The sequence below is a fragment of the Neopsephotus bourkii genome, unplaced genomic scaffold, assembly GCF_033783945.1.
Source record: "Neopsephotus bourkii isolate Nb327-2 ecotype Australia unplaced genomic scaffold, CSIRO-AGI_Nbou_v1 NB_1707, whole genome shotgun sequence".
NCBI classification, from domain to species: Eukaryota; Metazoa; Chordata; class Aves; order Psittaciformes; family Psittacidae; genus Neopsephotus; species Neopsephotus bourkii.
Window position 1 is genome coordinate 1,599,347 of NW_026902181.1, and position 20,577 is coordinate 1,619,923.

The 20,577-nt window shown below is 37.5% G+C and overlaps 1 protein-coding gene across 3 annotated transcripts in view; it reads left to right on the plus strand.

Annotated features, from left to right (window-relative positions):
• SLC38A6 (solute carrier family 38 member 6) overlaps positions 1 to 18,082 on the plus strand; it is a 39,515-nt gene extending 21,433 nt beyond the window's left edge. Inside the window, exons 7-16 of one of the 3 annotated variants that reach the window (XM_061376186.1) lie at positions 3,590 to 3,672; positions 4,153 to 4,211; positions 8,905 to 8,970; positions 9,183 to 9,236; positions 10,721 to 10,800; positions 11,483 to 11,583; positions 15,180 to 15,304; positions 16,184 to 16,328; positions 16,454 to 16,548; positions 17,668 to 18,082. In XM_061376186.1, the coding sequence (XP_061232170.1) occupies positions 3,590 to 3,672; positions 4,153 to 4,211; positions 8,905 to 8,970; positions 9,183 to 9,236; positions 10,721 to 10,800; positions 11,483 to 11,583; positions 15,180 to 15,304; positions 16,184 to 16,328; positions 16,454 to 16,548; positions 17,668 to 17,748 (889 nt within the window). In that variant the 3' untranslated portion in view covers positions 17,749 to 18,082. The remainder of the gene's footprint in view (positions 1 to 3,589; positions 3,673 to 4,152; positions 4,212 to 8,904; positions 8,971 to 9,182; positions 9,237 to 10,720; positions 10,801 to 11,482; positions 11,584 to 15,179; positions 15,305 to 16,183; positions 16,329 to 16,453; positions 16,549 to 17,667) is intronic. The other 2 variants (XM_061376187.1, XM_061376188.1) reach the window with 2 other exon arrangements.
• Positions 18,083 to 20,577: the final 2,495 nt, after the last annotated feature.

Below are 20,577 nucleotides of genomic sequence, written 5' to 3' on the forward strand. Positions count from 1 at the left end.
TATCCTTCAAGATCATGCTTTTAACTCCACTCTTCATACACAGTGGTATCGAGCCTGCTACTGTATCTGCTGCATGTGCATTCCAGTCTGTCTGTCCCCAGATTTAGCACATAACGTCACTTACTACTGCTTTTAATTTTATGTCAGTGCTGTTTATGCTAGGTGACGCTTTGTTTATCAAGATCCTAGCACAGATCTCTGGATGCAAACACTGGTGAACACACAGACAGGTTATAGTGATTTAACTAGGTACTGCAAATCACTTGAACTGTTGTAATAATGCTCAGTGTGCTGTCAGCACTGCTACCACCTATACTTCTTCCTTAGCTGAAATTGCAGTTTGAGATGGGAATGAAGTTCTAAAATACTTTGCATTTAGAAAGAGATGAAATTTTCCACAGGAATAGTAACCACAGCTCAAGTGGTAAGCTGAATGTCAGCTGAGCCTTGTCCTGTTTCTGCCTCTTACTGGGAGTTCTTCCATTGAGATATTTATTTGACACAATTTGAATTCTCTGTTCTTTGCCCAAATGATTGTTTCAAACACAGACCATGGTCAAGGAGTGTTCCAGTTACGTGCATGCTGCTTACCTTCTCTGTATGCCCACACCTGTGTTTCTTATTTTTTGCTAGATTAATTGCCATGGTAGATCATAATCTTTTGTTCCTGTGTATTTCTTCACAGATTTTAAGAGTAGGTTTTTACTGACTATTTTTTAAATTGCAGGAAATGGTTCATCAAAATTAGGTAATCAAATATTAAGACAAACTAGCAACTTATTTATGGAAAGGGCATAAATGATTACTAGCTTAATCAAACTTCAACTGGACACCAGCTGAACCAGATGTGGTTGCGCAACTATTCTTTGTTAAGTCATAATATCTGATACTCTTTAATTTGGGTGCAAAACTTATGTTTAACTGTAGTTAGAATGTATCAAAAGTGTCAGCCTCTCTTTGAAAATATTTTATATGCATAAATCCTCCCAAGCCATACATTTGGGAAAGCCATTAAAGAGTGTTTTGCACAGTGAATTATTTTTATAGATGAAGGTTAGCAGGTGTGCATGTGTTTGAAAGGCTCTGAGCCAGTGTGTAATGCGTCTTGGTGTCTTTATTAAAAACCAAAAACATACAGCATGAGCACTTGTTAATTGCAAGTTTGTCTGTCTGCATAACAAGAATTCCACATAGTTTTGATGACATGAATGTAGTTTCAAATGAGGATTGTGTTAAAAAGTTGTAATTTGTGAGCCCTCTGTTAACATTTAATGACCCTGTCAGGAGTATATGATTGATGCAATTAAGTTGTCTTGCTTGTGTGTTATATAATTGATATGGACGGAGAGTATGATCCTAATTTAGAACATATGAATCTCTTGTCCTGCTGCATTCAGGAATGAAATTAAAGCGATTTATAAATGTCTGCTTTTAGTTAAAATATGGGGGAGGTGGAGGAACATCTGCATGCCAAAGCAGTTTCAGTAGAGTCAAGGATTTATATTCCATATTTCGTATTTGGAACATTCTTATCATATAAGATTATATTTGCAGATCAAACTGATTTTAAAGGCAATGTCAAAACATTCTCTTTTGGAAAATAAGTGTACTTCTACCACAGTATTTTGAAGGGAAAATGGACACATTTATTGCTAACTAGTAAATGGTCCCCTATTCAGATTTTATGAGATCTTTTAAATGAAAGAATTGGTATTCCAAAAAATAAGAAGTTTACAAAATTGTTTTCTCCTTTCCATCACCTCATTGCAGTCTCCTCCACCACCACCCCCCTGACCCCCAAAAATGTTTTTTTATTTACCATAAGGTAGCCAAAATAAATTTCTTTCTGTCCTGCTGAGCTTGTGAGCTACGATGGCAACTGTGGATCTCCTGTATATTTGGAATCGGGAGACTTAAACCAGAGGTCCCACATGTACATCTAGTGGAACATTCATTACACTTTTGCCTATTGCTATGTTACTATTCCTTCTGATCTGAAAATCCACCATAAAGAAAGAAAAAGTTAAAAAATACATGTATGCTAGGTGTGTAAAAACATGAAGAATACTGTAGCAGGGAGCGGAACTCAGAAAGCTGCTTTCTCACTGTAGCAGTAGCAGACCTGGGCTAATAGTGTATTTTTTCTTTATTTTTAAGAATTATCTATTTTGAGTAATTTTTAATGCAGACTTCTAGGTTACTTTGATTTTGATGTGGTGAAGATGCCCTCAAACTTGAAATTTCTCTGTTTATATAGTGTGTTTTTTTCCAAACAAAAAGTGACACAAGTGTTTGTCCATGATGTATGCCACTATTTAATACATGTATATGGTGATTTTTTTTTTTTTTTTTTGAAACACAGGTGTTATGCTACTTTCCTTATGATAACTTGAGGTGCTGCCTGTTTATTAGGTGCTAACCATATCCTGGACTAAATAAACTTGAAGGTCAAAGGCCAAGGTGTTTATAGGTAGTAAAGTCGGAGACTGATGTGCAAGATGTTTATCAGGACAGGATATGGTTATTGCCAGTTAGGGGGAGCCACCCTCAAGATGTTTCTGTTTTCTTAACAACTTACCCATCTGTACTTTCCTCAATTTGCAGATGAGGTTTTGATACTTTGAAGTAAAATATATTTGAATAGGGTTTTTTTTTAAATGTATTACCTTCATACACCTCTACTGTGCTTTTTTTCACATGTATAGTTTTATGTTTAAACGTTATAGCAGGTTTCAATATCATAATTTCCATCCCCTTTAATTCTTGTGTGGGTGCATGCAAGAACTAAGTGATCACTTTGTGCAAAGTTAAGGATAAGAAAGTCCTTTTTATTGCTGTTTGGTTTTGTATCTCCTCTGGACAGCAAACATTTCAAATTAACTGAAAGTTGACTGACTTGTTTTCTTCTATTATTTGAATGTGGTGATGGTAGGTGTAACAAAAGGTGGGCAGAAGAGAAAGTTGGTATGTTTAGAAAACATAAGCGAATTTCCAAACACGTAGTTTGAGTAGCTTAGCTTTCTGTTAGCTTTCTGTTTCACACTGCTCGCAAATGGTCAGGAGCTAAGGTCATGTAGAAGTAATAAACTGTAAGGGAAGTTCAACTGTAAGTAGGAATTGATGTTGCCCTTTGTTACAGTTGTGTAAATATGCAACTTGGTGTAATCCAGTTTGACATACATGTAGCTTACTCTACAAATTTCCAGTATAAATACTTACTGAGTATGAAATGCCCTTGCTCTTGGATTGTTGCTTTGAATAAAGGCAGGGATTTGCATGTTGTGCTGCTGAGAAATAGCTTTGCACAGATGAGACTCCCAATCTGTGCAGACTCTTGCTTATGGAACATTGCCTTCAGTGCTGGTTTGTAACGAGGAAGCAGAGCGCCATCCTGTAATCTGGGAGCTCTGTTTTATATCACCATATAGAGACCAGGAATACAGATTCATGTAAATAGCATGTGAGACTGGAAATTATTTATTTTTCTTGTCCTCGTGGCTGTTTTGTTTAAGATCACAGTGTTAAAGTAGAACATTTTTTTTTTTGACTCTTGAGCTTCGTATCAGTCATAAGTAGATTTTTCCAACAGGTCTTGGTACCTTGATGGCAGACTGCTGTTACTGATTACTTCAATCTGCATTGTTTTTCCTCTTGCGCTTCTTCCTAAAATTGGTGAGTAATTAAAGGAGAGAACGGAATATTATTCTACTTTAGTAGCAATTACAATTGAAGACTTTAAAACCTTAATGGGTTGGTTATTTATTTTAACTGGCAGGGGGCTGGTGATGGTGGGGATTACTTAAGTTGCAGTGTGTTCTGCCTTCCAGCCCTGCCTAGTTAACCTATTACTTGGGTTGCGGTAGTATTTTGTCTGCAATACTAAAATAAAATCTTTACAGCAGAACATTAAAGAGCTGCATTTACTTACAGCATGCCATTAGTGGTAAGCCAGTTCTAATTCTGCCCTACAAAACTACATAAATGATCTGTGACAGGCAGTTGGAATGTTGTTATTCTGAGTCCTAAGCCCCAGATACCAAGCACTGTAATAGAAAACATGCCTAAAACCCATGCCTAAAATGTAAAGCTTTAGCTGTACATTAGGATCACTTTCCTTATAAATTCTCTTTTATTTTTACTGTTATTTTACAGGCTTTCTTGGCTACACAAGTAGTTTATCATTTTTCTTTACTGTGTACTTTGCTCTTGTGGTAAGTTAGATAAGCTGTGCGCAGACTTACTTTTTTTTTTTCTTATTGTTTGAATGTTTTCATTAGCCTGTTTTGAAATTAATTGTCTTCCCCTCCCCCCTTAACTTTTTATGTGAAATTTAGAGTTTTCTGGAAGTTCAGTATGGGCTTGCTTACGTTTGTTTTTCTGAGGCATGGAAATGGAGATGAACTTTGATGCATGTGAAAAGATTTAAAATAATTATATCTTGAACTGGTAAATGTAACAATATTTCTGTTTTGCTGACGGTGCAGTGGAGGGAGCTGGCACATATACTTTTGTTTCCCTACTAGTAGTGGAATGGAATTCTGTTTTCTTAGCTTCTAACTATTACTTACTGCAACTAGTGCAGAAGAAAATTTAATATACTCCAAATAAATTAGATTTACATGTATAATAGAGTGACAGAGTTCAAAAAAAGGCAAAGAAAACTAGAACTTCATTAAGGTGGTTTACAAGATTCATTAATACGTCAATGACCTTATTCTTCTTCTGCACTGAAAGGAAAAGTTCTTTTCTCTGAGCCATATGGGATTTTTTGACCCTGATGTTCACTCTCTCAAGGCCTGTGTGAGGTAGATGTTTCCAAATACCAAAATTGAGACCTGCTAGGCAGATCTAAGAAGGAAAATGTGCCTTTAAGTTGTACTATTTTTCCTTTCACAGGGGAAAAAAGTGTATTAATGCACATGTGTAATATGTAGTACAGCCAAGCAACTCACACTCTGTCATCTAGGTATAGAAATAAGAATCTTATTTAGGAGCCTGAAAAAATGTTCACCCTCTTCCCTGTCATTCTGGCTTTCATTCGCTTGCATTTAATACCTGTTTTGCAAAAGGATAAACAGAGTTGAAGGCAAGTTGAACAAACATGCCATCCAGGAGACCAAGGCAATCCATTAGGAACTAAACCATGTGATAAAACCAAACTTCAAAGCTGTCAAAACATCTCCCTAGGGTATCCCTGGAGAATTGCACTCTTTGTAGGACCTTGGGAAGTATTCTTCCTAAGCTGGACATTGAGGAGCGGCCACAGCCTCTCTGGACCTAATGGAAATTCATTTATAATATTTATAAATTGCCTTAACTTTTGACCTCTCTCCTAAAATTTGTCTTAAAAAAAAAAGAAGAAAGAAAAAAAAGGGGAAAAAAAATCAGGAAAAGGCACTAACTATAATGCTGAAATAGACCTTTGGCTGAAGCTAGTTGGAAGAGTTTTGAAATAAGTGCAGCTCCTGGATTGCAATGTGAATGAGTATGCATCTGTGAAGGAAGCTGTTGTAATGGGTGGACACATTTGAAAACAATTTGGGGGGTCCAGAAAGGCCTCTGTGTAAGGAAGACTTGTGTGCAGAGATATTAAGGTGGGATGATTTAAGATAGGGTTTAGTTTTGATTATCTAGCAAAAAAAGTAGGTAGAAAGTGCTAATGGAGGAGTACACAGACTACTGGATTTCTTATGTAGTGGTTGCATCTGTATGCCTACTCTGTTGTTAAGTGACAAAGAAACAGCCACAGTAAATCTAACTGAGATCAAAATATTTAAAAGCCATTACAGATATTTAAAGAAAACTAATACTGTTCACAGCATATTCTCTGACTTCTCTAGGCAGTGGAACTCAAAGGCATTAACTGTGGTTTAGTTTTCATATCTGATTGATTTGAAGTGGTTGATATGTGCTGTTGAAATGGTGTTTTAGTTTGCACGATGTTAATTTCGGTATGGAAGATATGTTTTAATTTGTCCCAGAAGGAAACAGTCATACAGAAGTCATACAATTGTATTTTGCGTGTACAATAAATCTGCATTTTCAAGTGCATACCATCTGTTCAGCTTTTTGTAAGCAAGCCACAGTTTTAATAGAGCCTGTGGAAATGATAGGCACAATAGTCAGTCTCAGTCAATATAGTGTAGTGAGTGCATAGAGCAAAAGGTGTAGAGGCCTTTGTTCTCTGTACTCTGCTGTGGGGCTTTGGCAGGTCACAGATCTCCTCTGTTGCTTCAGTATCTTTTAAAGTTAATATACTGGCTGTAGTCCTCACTTGGAAAAAAGGTGAAAACACTGAGATGAGCTCATTTGGGAGAAAACAAATACATGTAACTGTTATTTTAAAGCCAGATTCTGTGAGGTCTGAGCATTTTTGTTTCTGATTGTTGAATACTTCCCTGACTTGAATCCTAAGTGAAAGGAAACTAAATGTAATTATTAAAAGGTTTCCCTTTTTTTTGTGGAGACAGTCCTATTGGTAGCTTGTTCAACAAAGGTATAAATGGTTCCTGATGAATTTTTTTTCTCAAACTCATTTATGTTCCTAGAGCAAAATATGATGCTTATTGGGAACCTGCTGTGTGTAATGAACAATGTTAAGTACAGAGATCCCCTCTTTGCTGAGTGCTATCAGTACTGCTGGGATAAAGGGATTCCTGTTTTCCCCTTGCAGGGTAGAAAAAACCAGTATCACTGAGAATATTAGAACATTTTTAGACTATAACCTTTTAGTTTTTTGTGATGTTTTTGGTGTGGCTTTCTGTTTCCACGAGACTCTTTCTTTGGGACTTGGTGTTTTTCACTTAAACCTGAATGTTTGTTATGCTCAAAAGAATGTTTATATGAAATGGGCCTAAAGTTCCAGAGGAAGGCTGTGCTGCCTGCATGACTGCTCAGCTAACTGGGCTGTGCTGCCAACTTAGAAGTCTCTTCCTGTTGTGGGGTGGGGGACCTCATTAGACTACAGTTGAAAACCCAAACAGATTTGAAAAATTAAGGAGGTGGGTGAGAATATAATTACAGATTTTAAATGTACCTGGTGCATTTTATTTTGTCTCATTTATTTCCATTTCAATCTGTTCTTAATCTGTATTAATTTTATTTTAGAGAAATGTTTGTTTGATTCTTAGGTTTGGCTTCTCTTGCCCTTCCTCTGCAACGTTTATATAGAAGTTTGCTCTTCAGCTTGCAGGAAGCCCTGTCCCCACCACTGCCAGGACACTTTACTTTCCCTGAAGCTTGCCTTTCAGCTTCATGCCTGTTTTCTTTGCTCAGGAAGCATATTCTATTCTTAGGCAGTTTTCCCACAAAGCCTTCTGCTTTGGGAGCCTTCAAAGCCTCTCCTTTATTTCCCATGTCTGGGTGCCTTTAAAAATACAGAGATCTCCTTGAAAAAATATTTTGCCTTCTTGCTCAGCCTCATGAATGTCTTCAGCTAGCCAACAAGCTTGGGCTTCCTGGGGAGCGGGCTTCCTGGGGAGATAGCACAGCCATGCATCTGTGGTTGTAGTACTGCAGCAGCAGCCTGGCTTTGTGTCTTGGTTCCTAACTGCTCACTGTCTAGTGTGCAAGAGACATGAGCAGGGGTGACCCATGGGACAGTGTCATGCATATGTAGGATACAGGCCAAGTTATGCTTTAAGTCCCTTTATGCTTTAATCCCATTCCTTTTTGTCCCATGCTTGCTCTTTAGTTGAACTTCTTGATGTGCTACCACCATGTTCTTATTTCTTCTGACATCCTTCCTCAGATGAGGTTGCAGTTCTTGTAGCATAGAGGGAGACAGTTTAGCTGGTCAGTAAAGCAGGTAAAACAGTCTCCTGGTATAAAGCAGTGCCAGTTTAGTGTCAGAATCATGGTTGGAGGATTTCTATTGAGAATCCTGCAAGGATTGCAGACTGCTGTTGGGCAAGCTACTGCCTAGTTCCATACCTTGAGTTGTGAGTTGGTTTTAGTCGAGCAATTTAAGGCATGTTACTGTCACAGTGGACTCAGTGTGCTGTGTACCTGTAGTTTCCTTTCCCTGTATTTTGACCAGAGGCAGCATTTGTTTGCTTCTTGTGGCACTGATGACAACAAGGAACATCTAATACTCCGGGAAACACCACTTGGCTGCAAGCAAAGTTATTCTCTGAGCCAGGAGAAGCACTCTCTTCCATGTTATTCTTCCTGTGAATCTGAGTCTTTAATTAAGTTTTTAATTATTTGCTCTAGGCTTCAAAAGAATTATCTAAAGCCAGGCAGCTACAATAGGAAATTAATTAGGGTGAGGCGAGCAATGCGACTATCATTTTAAACTAGGCATCCGAAAAAGGAGGTAAAATTTCTTATTTTAATTTCCCTTTGATTTTCAGCCCTGTTACTTGGCAGTCCCTAAACCAGCAGGGTGTAGCTAAAGCCCCCATGACATTCTGGGACAATAATTGCATTTATTGTTTTTTCCTTTGCTTTCTAGTCCAAACCATATGTTTCTGCCTTTTAAGATTAGCCCTAGGCTCTGTTCTATCTCTGTTAAGGGCTTGTCTGCTTAGAGAAAGAGCCTGGAATAGCTAACACAACAGCTATTCTGTATGGGAGGCAGTTAGCGTGGAACACAGAGGGTGAATGTGGAGCACTGGTTGTATTTCAGTTAATGTCAGAGCTCATTTCAGTGCACCACCTCCAGATAGGCACGCCATAAGGCTGCCAGCTGTGCGCAGTGAGCAGCTGTATGGAATGGCACTGACAAGTTTTTCTGTCAAATTTCCTTCTTGCAGCCTAGCTATCTGCCAGTCAAGCCTGTTCATTTACTATGGGTGTAACTTCCTCTTTATATACCAACAGTCTGATGTTTTAACTACATGTATCTAGATGTAAACTGATTTTTAGGGTGTCATTAATACATTAAATATGCTGTCTTTGCAGATTATGGTTAAAAAATGGTCAATCCCTTGTCCTCTGCCTTTAAGTAGTGCTGTAGAGACCTTACAGGTAAAGTTTATGCTGTTTTGAAGTTCTTATAATTTTATTAGCAACTAATACTTTTTTTTTCTTTTTTTTTTTTTTTTAATATTAACACTTTCACAATTACTTGTAATTTAAATTCTTTCTTCTCTTAATCACCGCAGAAACTAAAAAGTTCCATGTCTGTGGTTTGGGCTTATTCTTTCATTATGCCATTTTTTTGTATGTATGTCTTACAGGTTTCAAATTCTACTGGGGATTGTAAAGCAAAGCTCTTTCATCTTTCAAAAGAGGTAATCTCTATTAACAATATGCAAACTTAAAGGGGGGGGTGGTTTTCATAGAATTGGGGTTTAAGCTCTGTACAGGATAAGCTATTCTTCTGTAAAACTAGTCACAGGGTGCTGAAATATTTCCTATACCTGCTGCCAAGTGTTATCCAGTCTCACTCTTTTTTATATGAAGGCTGGCTGTCCAACTTAGCATTTATGAAAACATTTTCCAAAGTATAAAGTATAACAGATGCAGCAGTGGTCAGCCTCATGATGCAGTCAGATCAAGCCAGCTTAATATGCCCTCAGCTGGGAGTCAGTGCTGCTTGACTGTATGCACACTTTTAGTTCCTAGTGAGGTAGAACAGGTTTCCTGAAACTGCCTGGACCTGACCTTAGTTTTTTCTTACATGAAGCAAATTATTCAGGCCTAATGCAATTTTGTACATTTCACTGGATGTCAGCTCTCGTATTTGTTGATTAATGTGGCAATTAAATCATATCATCACACATCAAGGCTTGCAGGAGAGGAAGTATCATGTAGAACCCTAGTCTCTGTGGGATGAAGAGGAAGGGAAAAAGGTAAGAATGAATCTGGCATATGCCTGTAGTGTAGTGGAATTTAGGAGGGGCACAGTTGTACTTCTCTGAACAAAAGAAAAAACCCAGTCCCACCCTCCCAAGAGAAATCTGGGGGAATTTGGGGCAGTGCAAACACGAGAGAAATGTTTTCTGTAGATCAAAGAAGAAATTTTACTTTGACCAGAAACATATACCATGACATTCCAGCCTTTTGTGCTTTGAAGAATCTTGGGACTCATCTCTACTTCTTTAATTTTAACTTTATCAATAGGAAGTGGCATATTTTTACCAGTATGGGCCTGATCGTGCCAGCACCTAAGTGTTTGTTACAGTTCAGCTTCACTGTCATTTGAAGTAAGCTATAGTAGATAATTCATCTTTTTTATTGTATTTGGAATAATTTACCACTAACTGTGTGGTTGCAAATTTATGTAACTGTTTTAAAATTTCAGATGCCAAGCATGTTACATTTTCTGAACGCTGTATGCAAATTTTTGTTAAGGAGTAATAAGAAATAAGTGAAGTCAGGTTATTTGACAGGTAGCTATGGGTATTAGAATTTAGGAAACTTCTTAGAAAATTCCATGAGTGATTCACTGACTCTGGGGCAAATCCTACTCTTTATGTAAGTACTTGGCCTCAGTATAGCTAAAAAAGAATCTTTCATTTGTCATATACAGCATGACTTCTGCTCATGAAACAGTAAGCTGTCACCACCACTTGAAAAGCTACTTACAGAGAAGGTCCCTTTTTTGTGGAATAATTCAGATGCCATTCTGTGTGGTGGAGATTTATCTAAAGCATCAATGCGGAGAGATTTCCACTGACTTCAAGCACTTGAACCAAATTCTGAATTCATCCAGATATTTTTCCAACCATTTGTAATAACAAACAATCTACAAGATATTTTTCTTCTATTTTAGAGTGCTTATGCAATACCAACTATGGCCTTCTCTTTTCTCTGCCATACGTCAGTCTTACCCATCTATTGTGAGCTCCAAAGGTAATGTATGAAAACACATGCAATATTAAAATATGATAGTATTTCTGTAATATTTTCCCTAAATCTGGAATAAATTTTATTTTCAAGTCAGTGCATCAAAAAATGCAAATTAAGTAGCTTTCATGTATTTGGGAAATGTACAGTTTTAGCCTGTACTGGCTCTTCCTCTCTTACAGGAGAGAAAAGTAGCAAATATGATTCCATCATCAATGTCAGTACATTGTCCTGGCCTGGGCAATCAGGAGAAAAAAGGTCATTTGCTAAGGTACTTATTAGTTAATTTTTATTGCTGTAGCTGAATCTGCGTTTGGTCACATCTGATTCAGTGGGGGGGTTTTGTCCCAGATTCTGTTCCTGGCTTTGAATATATGTCATCCTGTATAAATCAAAATTTTGATTTAAAAAATACTCTGGAATGTCTGAATTCCCTACAAGATGGGGATGATGTTTGTTGTCTCCTTTGAGACTGCTGTGAAAAGTGCCCTTTAATGATTATATTAAAAATATTCTTAAAAACTTTAAATATTACTGGCAGCACAGACTTCAGCAAATCCTCAGTTGCTATAAATTAAGCCAGTGCTCTCTTAATGAAAGGCAAGCTGCTATGGAAGTTGCATTATGTTTAATAGTCCATGATTCAGATTCAGCAGCACTAATTTTCTGGTTTTTGTGTGTGTTTTAGTCCATCCAAAAGTAGAATGCAGAATGTAACTGTCGCAGGAATTGGTCTGAGTTTCCTAATTTACTTTATGTCTGCTCTGTTTGGGTACCTGACATTTTATGGTAAGTATATTCTTCAAGTGTTCTTTAGAATGAAAGCTAATAGTAATGACAAATGCATTCTGACTGGTGTACTTAGGCTTTTTTGTACACTGGTGTACTTGAAAGCTCTGAAATCTTCTTTTGAAGGCTTAAGAATTTGCCTGCCACTGGAAAGTGTTACAGTCTCACTGACTTCTCAGTGAGTAATGTAGTTAAACTTTGCAGGGTTTATGCCTTAAAATGCTATACAGAAAGTTAGCCATCCCTAAACTGCAGCTGATGGTTCGTGTTCTTTAATACTATGTAATTAAACTACTGATTGCCACTGTACTGTTGGACTTATAATATTGTCATTTATATTCTGAGAATAGATTTATTGTGATCTGTGAGAAATTCTGAGAGCTGGTAATAGTCTGCTCATCCAACAAGGTTGAAAGGTCTGTTCTAAGGCTGTACCTTCTAGGACATTTATAACTTAATTAACGTGGTGATATCCCAGCACATTTGTTGTCTCTGAGGCTGTTGCCTTTCATGAGAGGAATTTGACCCACAGCAAGCCAGCCCTAATGTTAGGTAGGTGTGAAAGTTTGCAGCATTTTTTCCTTGTCTGATACAGCTTGGGTACAAAGCATGTATTGCTTTTCTGTTTCATGTTTGTGTTTTTACAACTCAGTTGGAGCTAATAGTAGCTATTGCACTAGAAGTCTATTGGAAGTGGGTGGAAAAATATCCCATGAGTCACAAAATTTAGGAAAGCTTTATTTTAAAGGAGTGTACAAAGTGACTTCTTCATGATATCTTTCTTCATGTGTAACATAAACACAAACTAGAGAAGTCCAGGAAAAAAATAAATTACAAGGAATATGAGGAAATTAGGAGGTGCATGAAAACATATCTACTTTTGTGTCTTGATTTCAGTGAAGGGCAGTGACAAAAGACTGGGGAAGGATTTAAAGATTTAAAAGGATAAGCTTGGAGTTGGGCTTCCTCTAGCACATGCTTCTGGGCTTCAGAAAGTTGTGTTGGTATCTGATACAGGAACTGAGTCAAGAAATGCACAACTCTTGGAGAAGTTGTCGCATAGCGCTCGATGAAGTAAATACAGCTTTTTATTTACCAAATAGAAAAGCGGGTCACTAGTAACACTTGCCCTGCCCGATTCTATAGACATCTTTCATTTCTCTTTGCTGCGAAGTTTATGTGGCAGTGTGCTTCCGTACCAATTCAGTACCTCTGCATTTGGCCTTTTGAATACTTATGGGTACAGTTCCTTTTGAGTTTAAGCATAGATGACTTTGGTATTCTTGTATTTCCCAAGAACACAGAAAGATTTTGGAACCCTAGTCTACATAGTAGCCTTTTTTTAAGGGTCCATCCTAACCTTGACAGAAGTGTCTATTTCATACAGCAGTTTTGGTATCCTGTCTCATGTCAGTGTGATGTCTTTCTGAAGAATTGTCATTTGGCTCTCTGTATCGAGCTGTTTGTTACTACAGTGTGGTTTTGCTCACATAGCACACACTATCAAATTGAATCACCTCTACTTGGTGATCATAGAATCAACTAGGTTGAAAAGACATTTAAGATCATGAAGTCCAACCTTTATGATCTGTTTTCTGGAATAGTTTCATGCAAATGCTATCACATAAATGCATCACAGTCATCTGTTGGGATTCTTTCAATGCCTTCTGAAACCTCACCCTTTTTATGAGGTTATTACTTGCTAACTTGCGTTGATTGAAATGAGTAAAATTACTTACAAGAGACAGTAAGGCAGTAAGACAGAAGCGTTCTGGTTAGAATGTCTTTTGCTTTCAGAGTGTTTTGTGGTTCTTGATGGCCAGATTGAGATAGTGGCTAACAAAGCATCAAGAATATTGGCTTTCAGCAGCTAATAATCCCAGATTTCCAGAGTTTTGTACCTTTTTCCCCTAAGTGTGTATCTGTTTGTAACTGTCTGAAAATGTTAATTTGACACTCAGAATCCTTTGAAACATTACATGGGGAATCTTGAAACCTTTAATAGCATATAGGCTGCTATTAGTGTTTCCTGACTGTCTCCATGTGGTTTGTAGGAAAACACAAATTTGAGTGACACTCTGAGAGTCTGAGAGATGGAGCAGGCAGTGCAGGATGGCCATCTGGCTCCACATGAGGGCTCAACAAGGAGTTTAAAGAAGAAAAAAAGGGGAGGAAAAATTAAAACTGTAATAGTCCTAGAAACCATTGGAGTTCCTGTTACCTTTGCTGTGTCTTTGGGACAATGCCCTGACTTGTCCTTTCTGTTTTTCTGCAAGCCTTATTTCTTTCAGTAACTCTTAGACTCGAGAGACAAACAGTGGATGTCTCTGAGAGTTTTTTTTTATGGTGTCATGTCATCTCCCCCCTCCCCTTCTTGCAAGCCTCTCCTATTTTATTTTCTGGTTGTCTTGCTTAATCAACTTCTTTAAATAGAGAGAATCTGTTCCCTGTTCCTAAAACACTAGTCTGAGAAAATTAAAACATTTTCTTTTAAATTGAAAACAAAAGGAGAGTTCCCTCTTTGAAAACAGACATGCTTCATCTTTCTGTGGTTCAGATGGTTTGTTCTGTTTTCTGTGAACTTAAAACATTGTGTGGTGACTGGACGTTGGAAGCTGTGGTCCATTCTGAATTCCAAAAAGCATAAAAGTCAACGTATGCCACAAAATCTCCCCAAAAGTCAGGGCAGTACTCGCAGAGCTTTCAGAGCTCTGGCTTTTGCTGTTAACTTAAAATTTTCACCTTAAAGTGGCAAATTCAAAGATAAAGTTTGATTGGGTTTTGTTTGGTGGGATTTTTTTGTGGGTGGTGAGGGGGTGTTGTGCTTTTTGGCTTGTTTTTTAAATAGGAAATATCTGCCACAAATGTAACTGATGCTAGTTATTATTCTGTATCATCCAGCGGTACATTGCTAACTATGGCTAGTAAAAGCACTTAACACTAGCATAGTTTTGAACATTCCCTTCTTTCTTTAAATTAGAATTGCAGCTTTTATTTCAAACCATGAAATTCTGCCTTGTACATCACATAGTGTTTCAGGGGGAGGGAGGATGGGGAGGAAGGAAATGCAACTTAACAAAATTAATTTGCTTCTGGCTTTCTAGTTCAACCCAAAGAATCTAGAGTTGAATGTTTCAGACACATAGAACAGTCATAGAATCAAGTAGGTTGGAGAAGACCTTTAAGGGAATCAAGTCCAATCATTACCACAGGCCTCCTGAGACCACTACTAAAGCATGTCACCAAGAGCCTCAGCTGCACTGTTTTTGAAGACTTGAACACGGTTTTTGACCACAAGTTTTACTGTATCCTTGGCCTGATGTTGCCACATGTTTCTTTTGGATGCTTTCTCCTTCATGTTTGTATTTTGTAGTTTTGGCTTCAGCAGAGGCTCTCCAGTGACTTGCCTCCTTAAGTTTTTTCAGTTTTCTGGAGGCTGCCTGTCCTTGTGTGTCAGTAAGGCCAAAGCATGTACAGCTACTCCACGTTAGTCACAAGCAAATTGATCAGTTTGAATGGAAGCTTAATATGCATTGTTAATTATTTTAGTTCTCAAATTATTAACAAAGTAATTATTTTTTTGTTCTTGTTTTCAGATAAAGTGGACTCTGAATTGCTACAGGGTTACAGCAGGTACCTGCCTCATTATACTGTCATCATGACTGTTAAAGTAGCCATCCTGTTTGCTGTGCTTTTGACAGTCCCTCTAATCCATTTCCCGGTAAGTACTCCTCAACATTTTGAAGCTGGCAGTAAGCGATGGTAATGCTAATGCTTTACAGACTGCAATATTTCAGTCACATCTAGTCTTGTGTATCTTACTCACTTGTCAGGTGATTGATCAAAGACCACATATTTGCATATGTTCCATGAAAGCTCAAAAATAACAACTAACCACTAAGCTAATTTGTGCTCTTGAGACAGATTTCAGATTAAAACTAGGCCACAGCTTTGTTTTTAATTTAGAGAATCCAGAACTTCTAAAGTTTATTTGGTTTGATATTTTTTTTGTTGTTTGTTTTTGTTTTGGGTTTTTTTTTTCCTTACCCCTTCTTAAATTGAGTTTTGCTGACTTGGTTTTTCCTTTCTACATACACGCACCCGCACACAAACACACTTATATTTGAAAATTCAATTGTAAATTAGAAACACATATTGACCTGTTTTACAGTAAAACCCTACTTTAGATCGTCAGTACCATGATTGAACTGAAAATTCATTGTTAGGACCAAAAAAATTGTGTGCAAGCAAACTGTGTATCTGGAAGTAGATTATAGAAGCTGGCAACATGCTGACATTGGCTACCAAGCATGCTTAAAGGGACAAAGCATTATCTCCCAGGCCTCTTTTAGTCCCTGCAAAAAAGGAGTAATTCCTTAAGACCAATGGCCATGTAATAAATACTGCTTTGATGATAAAGTAAACTGTGCTACAGAAAGGCAAAACATTTAATTGTTACTGAATTTTTTGCATTTAAATTTTTTTAAATGTTTTTTCACATCTTGAATGATATCATTCCTAAGTTTATGAAATTGAGATAAGATTAAATAGAGTGTATCTATGTATTTACCCATGCAATGTTTCTCTTCGTATCATGTAGGCAAGAAAAGCTGTATTGATGTTATTTTTCTCTCATCTTCCTGTGTCGTGGATTTGCCATATCCTTGTCACTTTAACACTGAATACAATTGTTGTGTTGTTTGCGATGTACGTGCCAGACATTAAAAACGTATTTGGAGTAGTTGGTAAGTTGTTGTGATTGTTGTTTGTTTTTTTTTTTTTTTGTTTAACTTTTCTTCAGAAAATTCATTAAAATGATAATGTACTTTAATCTTGCTCTAAGTAAAAACTTACTTTCTGTTTCTTAAAGGTTCAACCACATCAACATGTTTGCTTTTTGTTTATCCTGGACTATTTTATCTGAAACTTAGCAGAGAGGACCTTTTTTCACGACAGAAACTTGGGGTATGCTTTTTCTAATGTGTGCTAATTATATTCAAATGGCCTCATTTTCTGTTCATCTCAATATGCTGTAGAGCACGTAATCCAAGGGGCAAAGTTCTTGCTCACAGATTTTGTGAATTGCAGTGAGAACATTTTGCTCTGTTCCTCATGATAGCTCTATTCTTTCTGAAACTCCTCCTCCACAAGAGAATTTTGACTAGTAGTTTGTCCATATGCTGAGTACATGCTTTTCCCTATAGTTTTCAGATGTTGACTTTTAATCCAATTTCTCTTCAGTTTTTACGCATTACTCTGATGTCGTCTGGGCAGCTGGGACAAAGCCAAACTGCATTTAAGTGAAATGGTGTTTATGTTTGGTTTTTATGTAAGCCTTCTCAGAAACATTTTCCCCACCCGTCCCTTTCTTTTTTCCCCTCCCCACCCCCCCCTTTTTTTTTTTTATTTCTCTTTATGGTTTCTCTTTTGGTATAGTAGGTTAAACTCCAGCTGGAATTTGTGCAGCAGCCTGCTTTTTGCACTGGAACTGTCTTCATTTTAACCTCCTCTCAGCAAAGCAACTTCATTACAGTGGCTAAAATGCTAACAAGCTTTTTATGCATAAGTCTTTTAGCTGTTCTTACAATTCACAGGGCTGCTCTTGTATTGACAAAATAAGGAGTCTGAAAAAGTGTCTAATAATAATGCTCTTGGACTATTTAAAGTCTTGACTAGTTCCAGCAGTTTGGGGACTCTGTTATAAATCAGCAAGCAACCATCCCTTGAGCTGTAGTTTTATTATCATCTGGCTATTCAAAAATATAAAGAGTGCATTGGAACTTTAATTAAATTTTGAGTCAAATACAAATTCAGTTTCTTAATTTGTTGGGTTGTATCTGCAGACAGACAGTATGAGCAGGCAAACTAACTGCTCTCAGAGTTCCCAATGAAACTATCCCAGAGCAGGCTTAGTTTAGTTTTTCCCTAAACAGATACCTTGTGTTTGAAGACTGAATAATCTGAAGCATTAAAGATTATTTTAAAAGACACTACTTAAATCTTTTCTTACAAGATTTTTTCATCATTAGTTCTGAGCCTTATACATAATGTAAAAAATTAATTTTTGCTTTTCTTTCTTGACAGGCATGTGCATTGGTTGTTTTTGGCATTTGTGTTGGCCTTCTCAGTTTAGTTCTAATAATTTTCAATTGGACTGACCAGTAACAGACTTTTGTTGGTGTCTGAACTGAGCTTCAGAAGGACAAGAACCAGAGAGATGTCAAAACTACCAAGATGAATGCTGGATATCCTCAGGGAAACACTGACCAAAGCTATCTGTGGAAGAAATAATGCTGTTTTTCACTGCATTAGTGATGTTCCCTTAATCTTGAGTCACTCTCTTCGCTTACTGGACAATTAGTCTTTGCCATTCTAAAGTAATAGTTTTTAATTATGAAATAATGACAGGTAAAAAGGTCTCTTGAATTTCTGCATTGCAGAAATGCTTCAGTGCACGTGGTGGACAAAGGCAGAATCTTGAACTAACTTCTGTTTCAAAGACAGTGAGTTGGATAGATCTGTTATGTAGATATGCTAGACAGTCAAAGATTCCTATTGCTTGAATAATTTCCAAAATTTCAGCCAGTTCATATTGAGAACTTCCTGATTCCAAATGTTTACCCTAATTTATCCTAACATGGATCCAGAAACCAACTGCCTTAGCCCAGTTTAACGGGCGCATCATGATAATATTTGTTCATTGTTTTTTGAAACACAGTTTTTACACTTCCATGTACTGGAATCATACTGAAGGAATTTTTAAAATAGAAGGCTTTGCCCATCTAGCATAACAGCTTTTGGTAGTATTGGGAAGTATTTCTATTTTGCTGTTAATAATAGACATTTTTCAACTAATATCTATTTTTGGATGTTGTTCAGTGCACCTCGGTATTTATCCCAGTGAAAGACATCTTTTGTTTTTCTTATTCCTATTTTTACAAGTGTTTCATATGTGAAATAATGTTTCTATATTTTATGTACTGTTGTATGTCAGAAGGTTTGGGTTTGAAATGTGAAATTCTGCCTCTGTTGAAGACAAAGGAAATCTTATGTTTATGGAACCCTAATTTTACCTTGGGTCTCTCTTTTATATTTCTTTTCCTTGCATAAATGAAATGTGAATGCAGTTTTCAACACCCAGCCAGGTTCTGTTAAACATGGTATTGAGGACCCACCATGGAAGTTTCTCATATTAGTAGAAAAGTAGTAAAGCAGTAGCTGATTGCATGGTAAGGTTTGTAAAATTTGTTTCTATCAAATGGGATCTGATAACTTTAAAATAGCCTAGTCTCAAGAGAGTTTATGCGCTAGGGAAGAAGCTGAGCCTCCACAGAATGGCCGTGTCTAAAGTTAAGAAATCAGCCTCAAATGGTAAGATTGAGAGAGTGGGAAAGATCTTCAGTATTTCCAGATGCAGTCATTCTTTCAATTTATCTTAGCACTTTCACATCTGAGAAGTGGAATAAGACACAAGTGAATCATAGTGAAATAACACATCTATGCAATATGAAAGCAGCTAGTAAATGATGTTTAAATAAGTTTTTCTGCCCATAAGGTACAGAGTTAGCAAATTAGTTGACTATTGCCAGAAAGTTCTGCTGAGAAAGTTCTGTTAATATGAATGCAGTTGAATGGGCTTGATCCTCACTTGACTAATAGGGAGGAACAGCAAATAGCAGAGTTGGAATTACCTCCTCTGTTCCTGAGGTGACAGACTAGGATTTCTCATGCCAACAGGTCACTTGGTTCTCTAGGGATTTATAAGATACTCCTTGGTTTTGATAGATGGCCTGAAGGCACCCAGGTGGTGTAGTTTGGTACTGCTTCAGGAATCCTTTTTGCTTGGGCAGTATCAGGATTTTAATACAGAAATAGACATTTTGACGTGTGGTGAGGCAGGGGAACTAACAGACATTTTGGTAAGATCCCAAAGAAAAGGGTCCCAAAGAAAAGACTGCAGTTACTTTCATCTAGTAGACGTTCCATGACACAAGACGAACCATCTAATAGTTTGTCAGTACCAGAAACAGCATGTCCGGTCTTGGCCAGAAGTTCACAACTACTGTGGCAATGGCAGTGGGTTTTGACAAGTGTATTTTACTTACAGAAAACCATCACAACCACAAGATGTGACATGTTACTTGCCAAAAAAATGAACCGAGTGAGCTCACTCAGGGGACAAGAAAAGTGGGAGGAGGGTGCTAGGACTGGGATTAGCTTTTTTCAGCAGCAGCAGCCATTAGGTAGCACAAAACATCATGCTTTGTCCAGCAGTTTTGTTGAAGTGTGTGTGTGCACATAAGGAGTGCTTCTAACTGGAGAGGTCTCTTGCCTCCTTTGATCAAGGGATTTGAGCAGATCTTCTCAGCATTGTGGAAGTATTAATGGTTGAGGCTTCCTCCCCATCTTGCCTTTACTCTTGCAGCTCTTCCAGGTTGTTTAACTCTTGATAACCAGATGTAGCTGCCTTCCTGCCTGCACCTACCCTCTAATAGCTGTGTTTCACAGGTTTTGTTACACTTCAGGGATTTGGTCACTCAGTATCTCTTGGCAGTAGTGCAGAAAGCTGAATATATACGTTATAAAAATGTACCTTGAGAAAGCGATGACAGCTGTACATCAGGAAGTGATTTTCTGTCTGACTGAACCAAAACATTTTAGGAAACCTGGAGACCCTACAATCATGTGAATGAACTGCAGGGTGTTCTGGGTTTTGTTCTGTTTTCTTTCCAGACACTAGAATTTGGGAGGAATATTTATTAGAAATTTCATGGAAGTAAATGTTTCTCATTTAGTATATGCTCTTGTAGCATACTGTTGAGTAAAACTTGCAGGACATCACTGCAGTCACTTTATTTTACATTCCAACCAGCAAGACTCCTGTGAAGGTACAGAACATTGGCAAAGCTTTGTGAAGTTTTTTCTCTTTCCTCCCCCTGAAAAAGGTGAATCTTGCTGTGCACTGTGATGCTCTGTTTGTATACTGTGATGCTG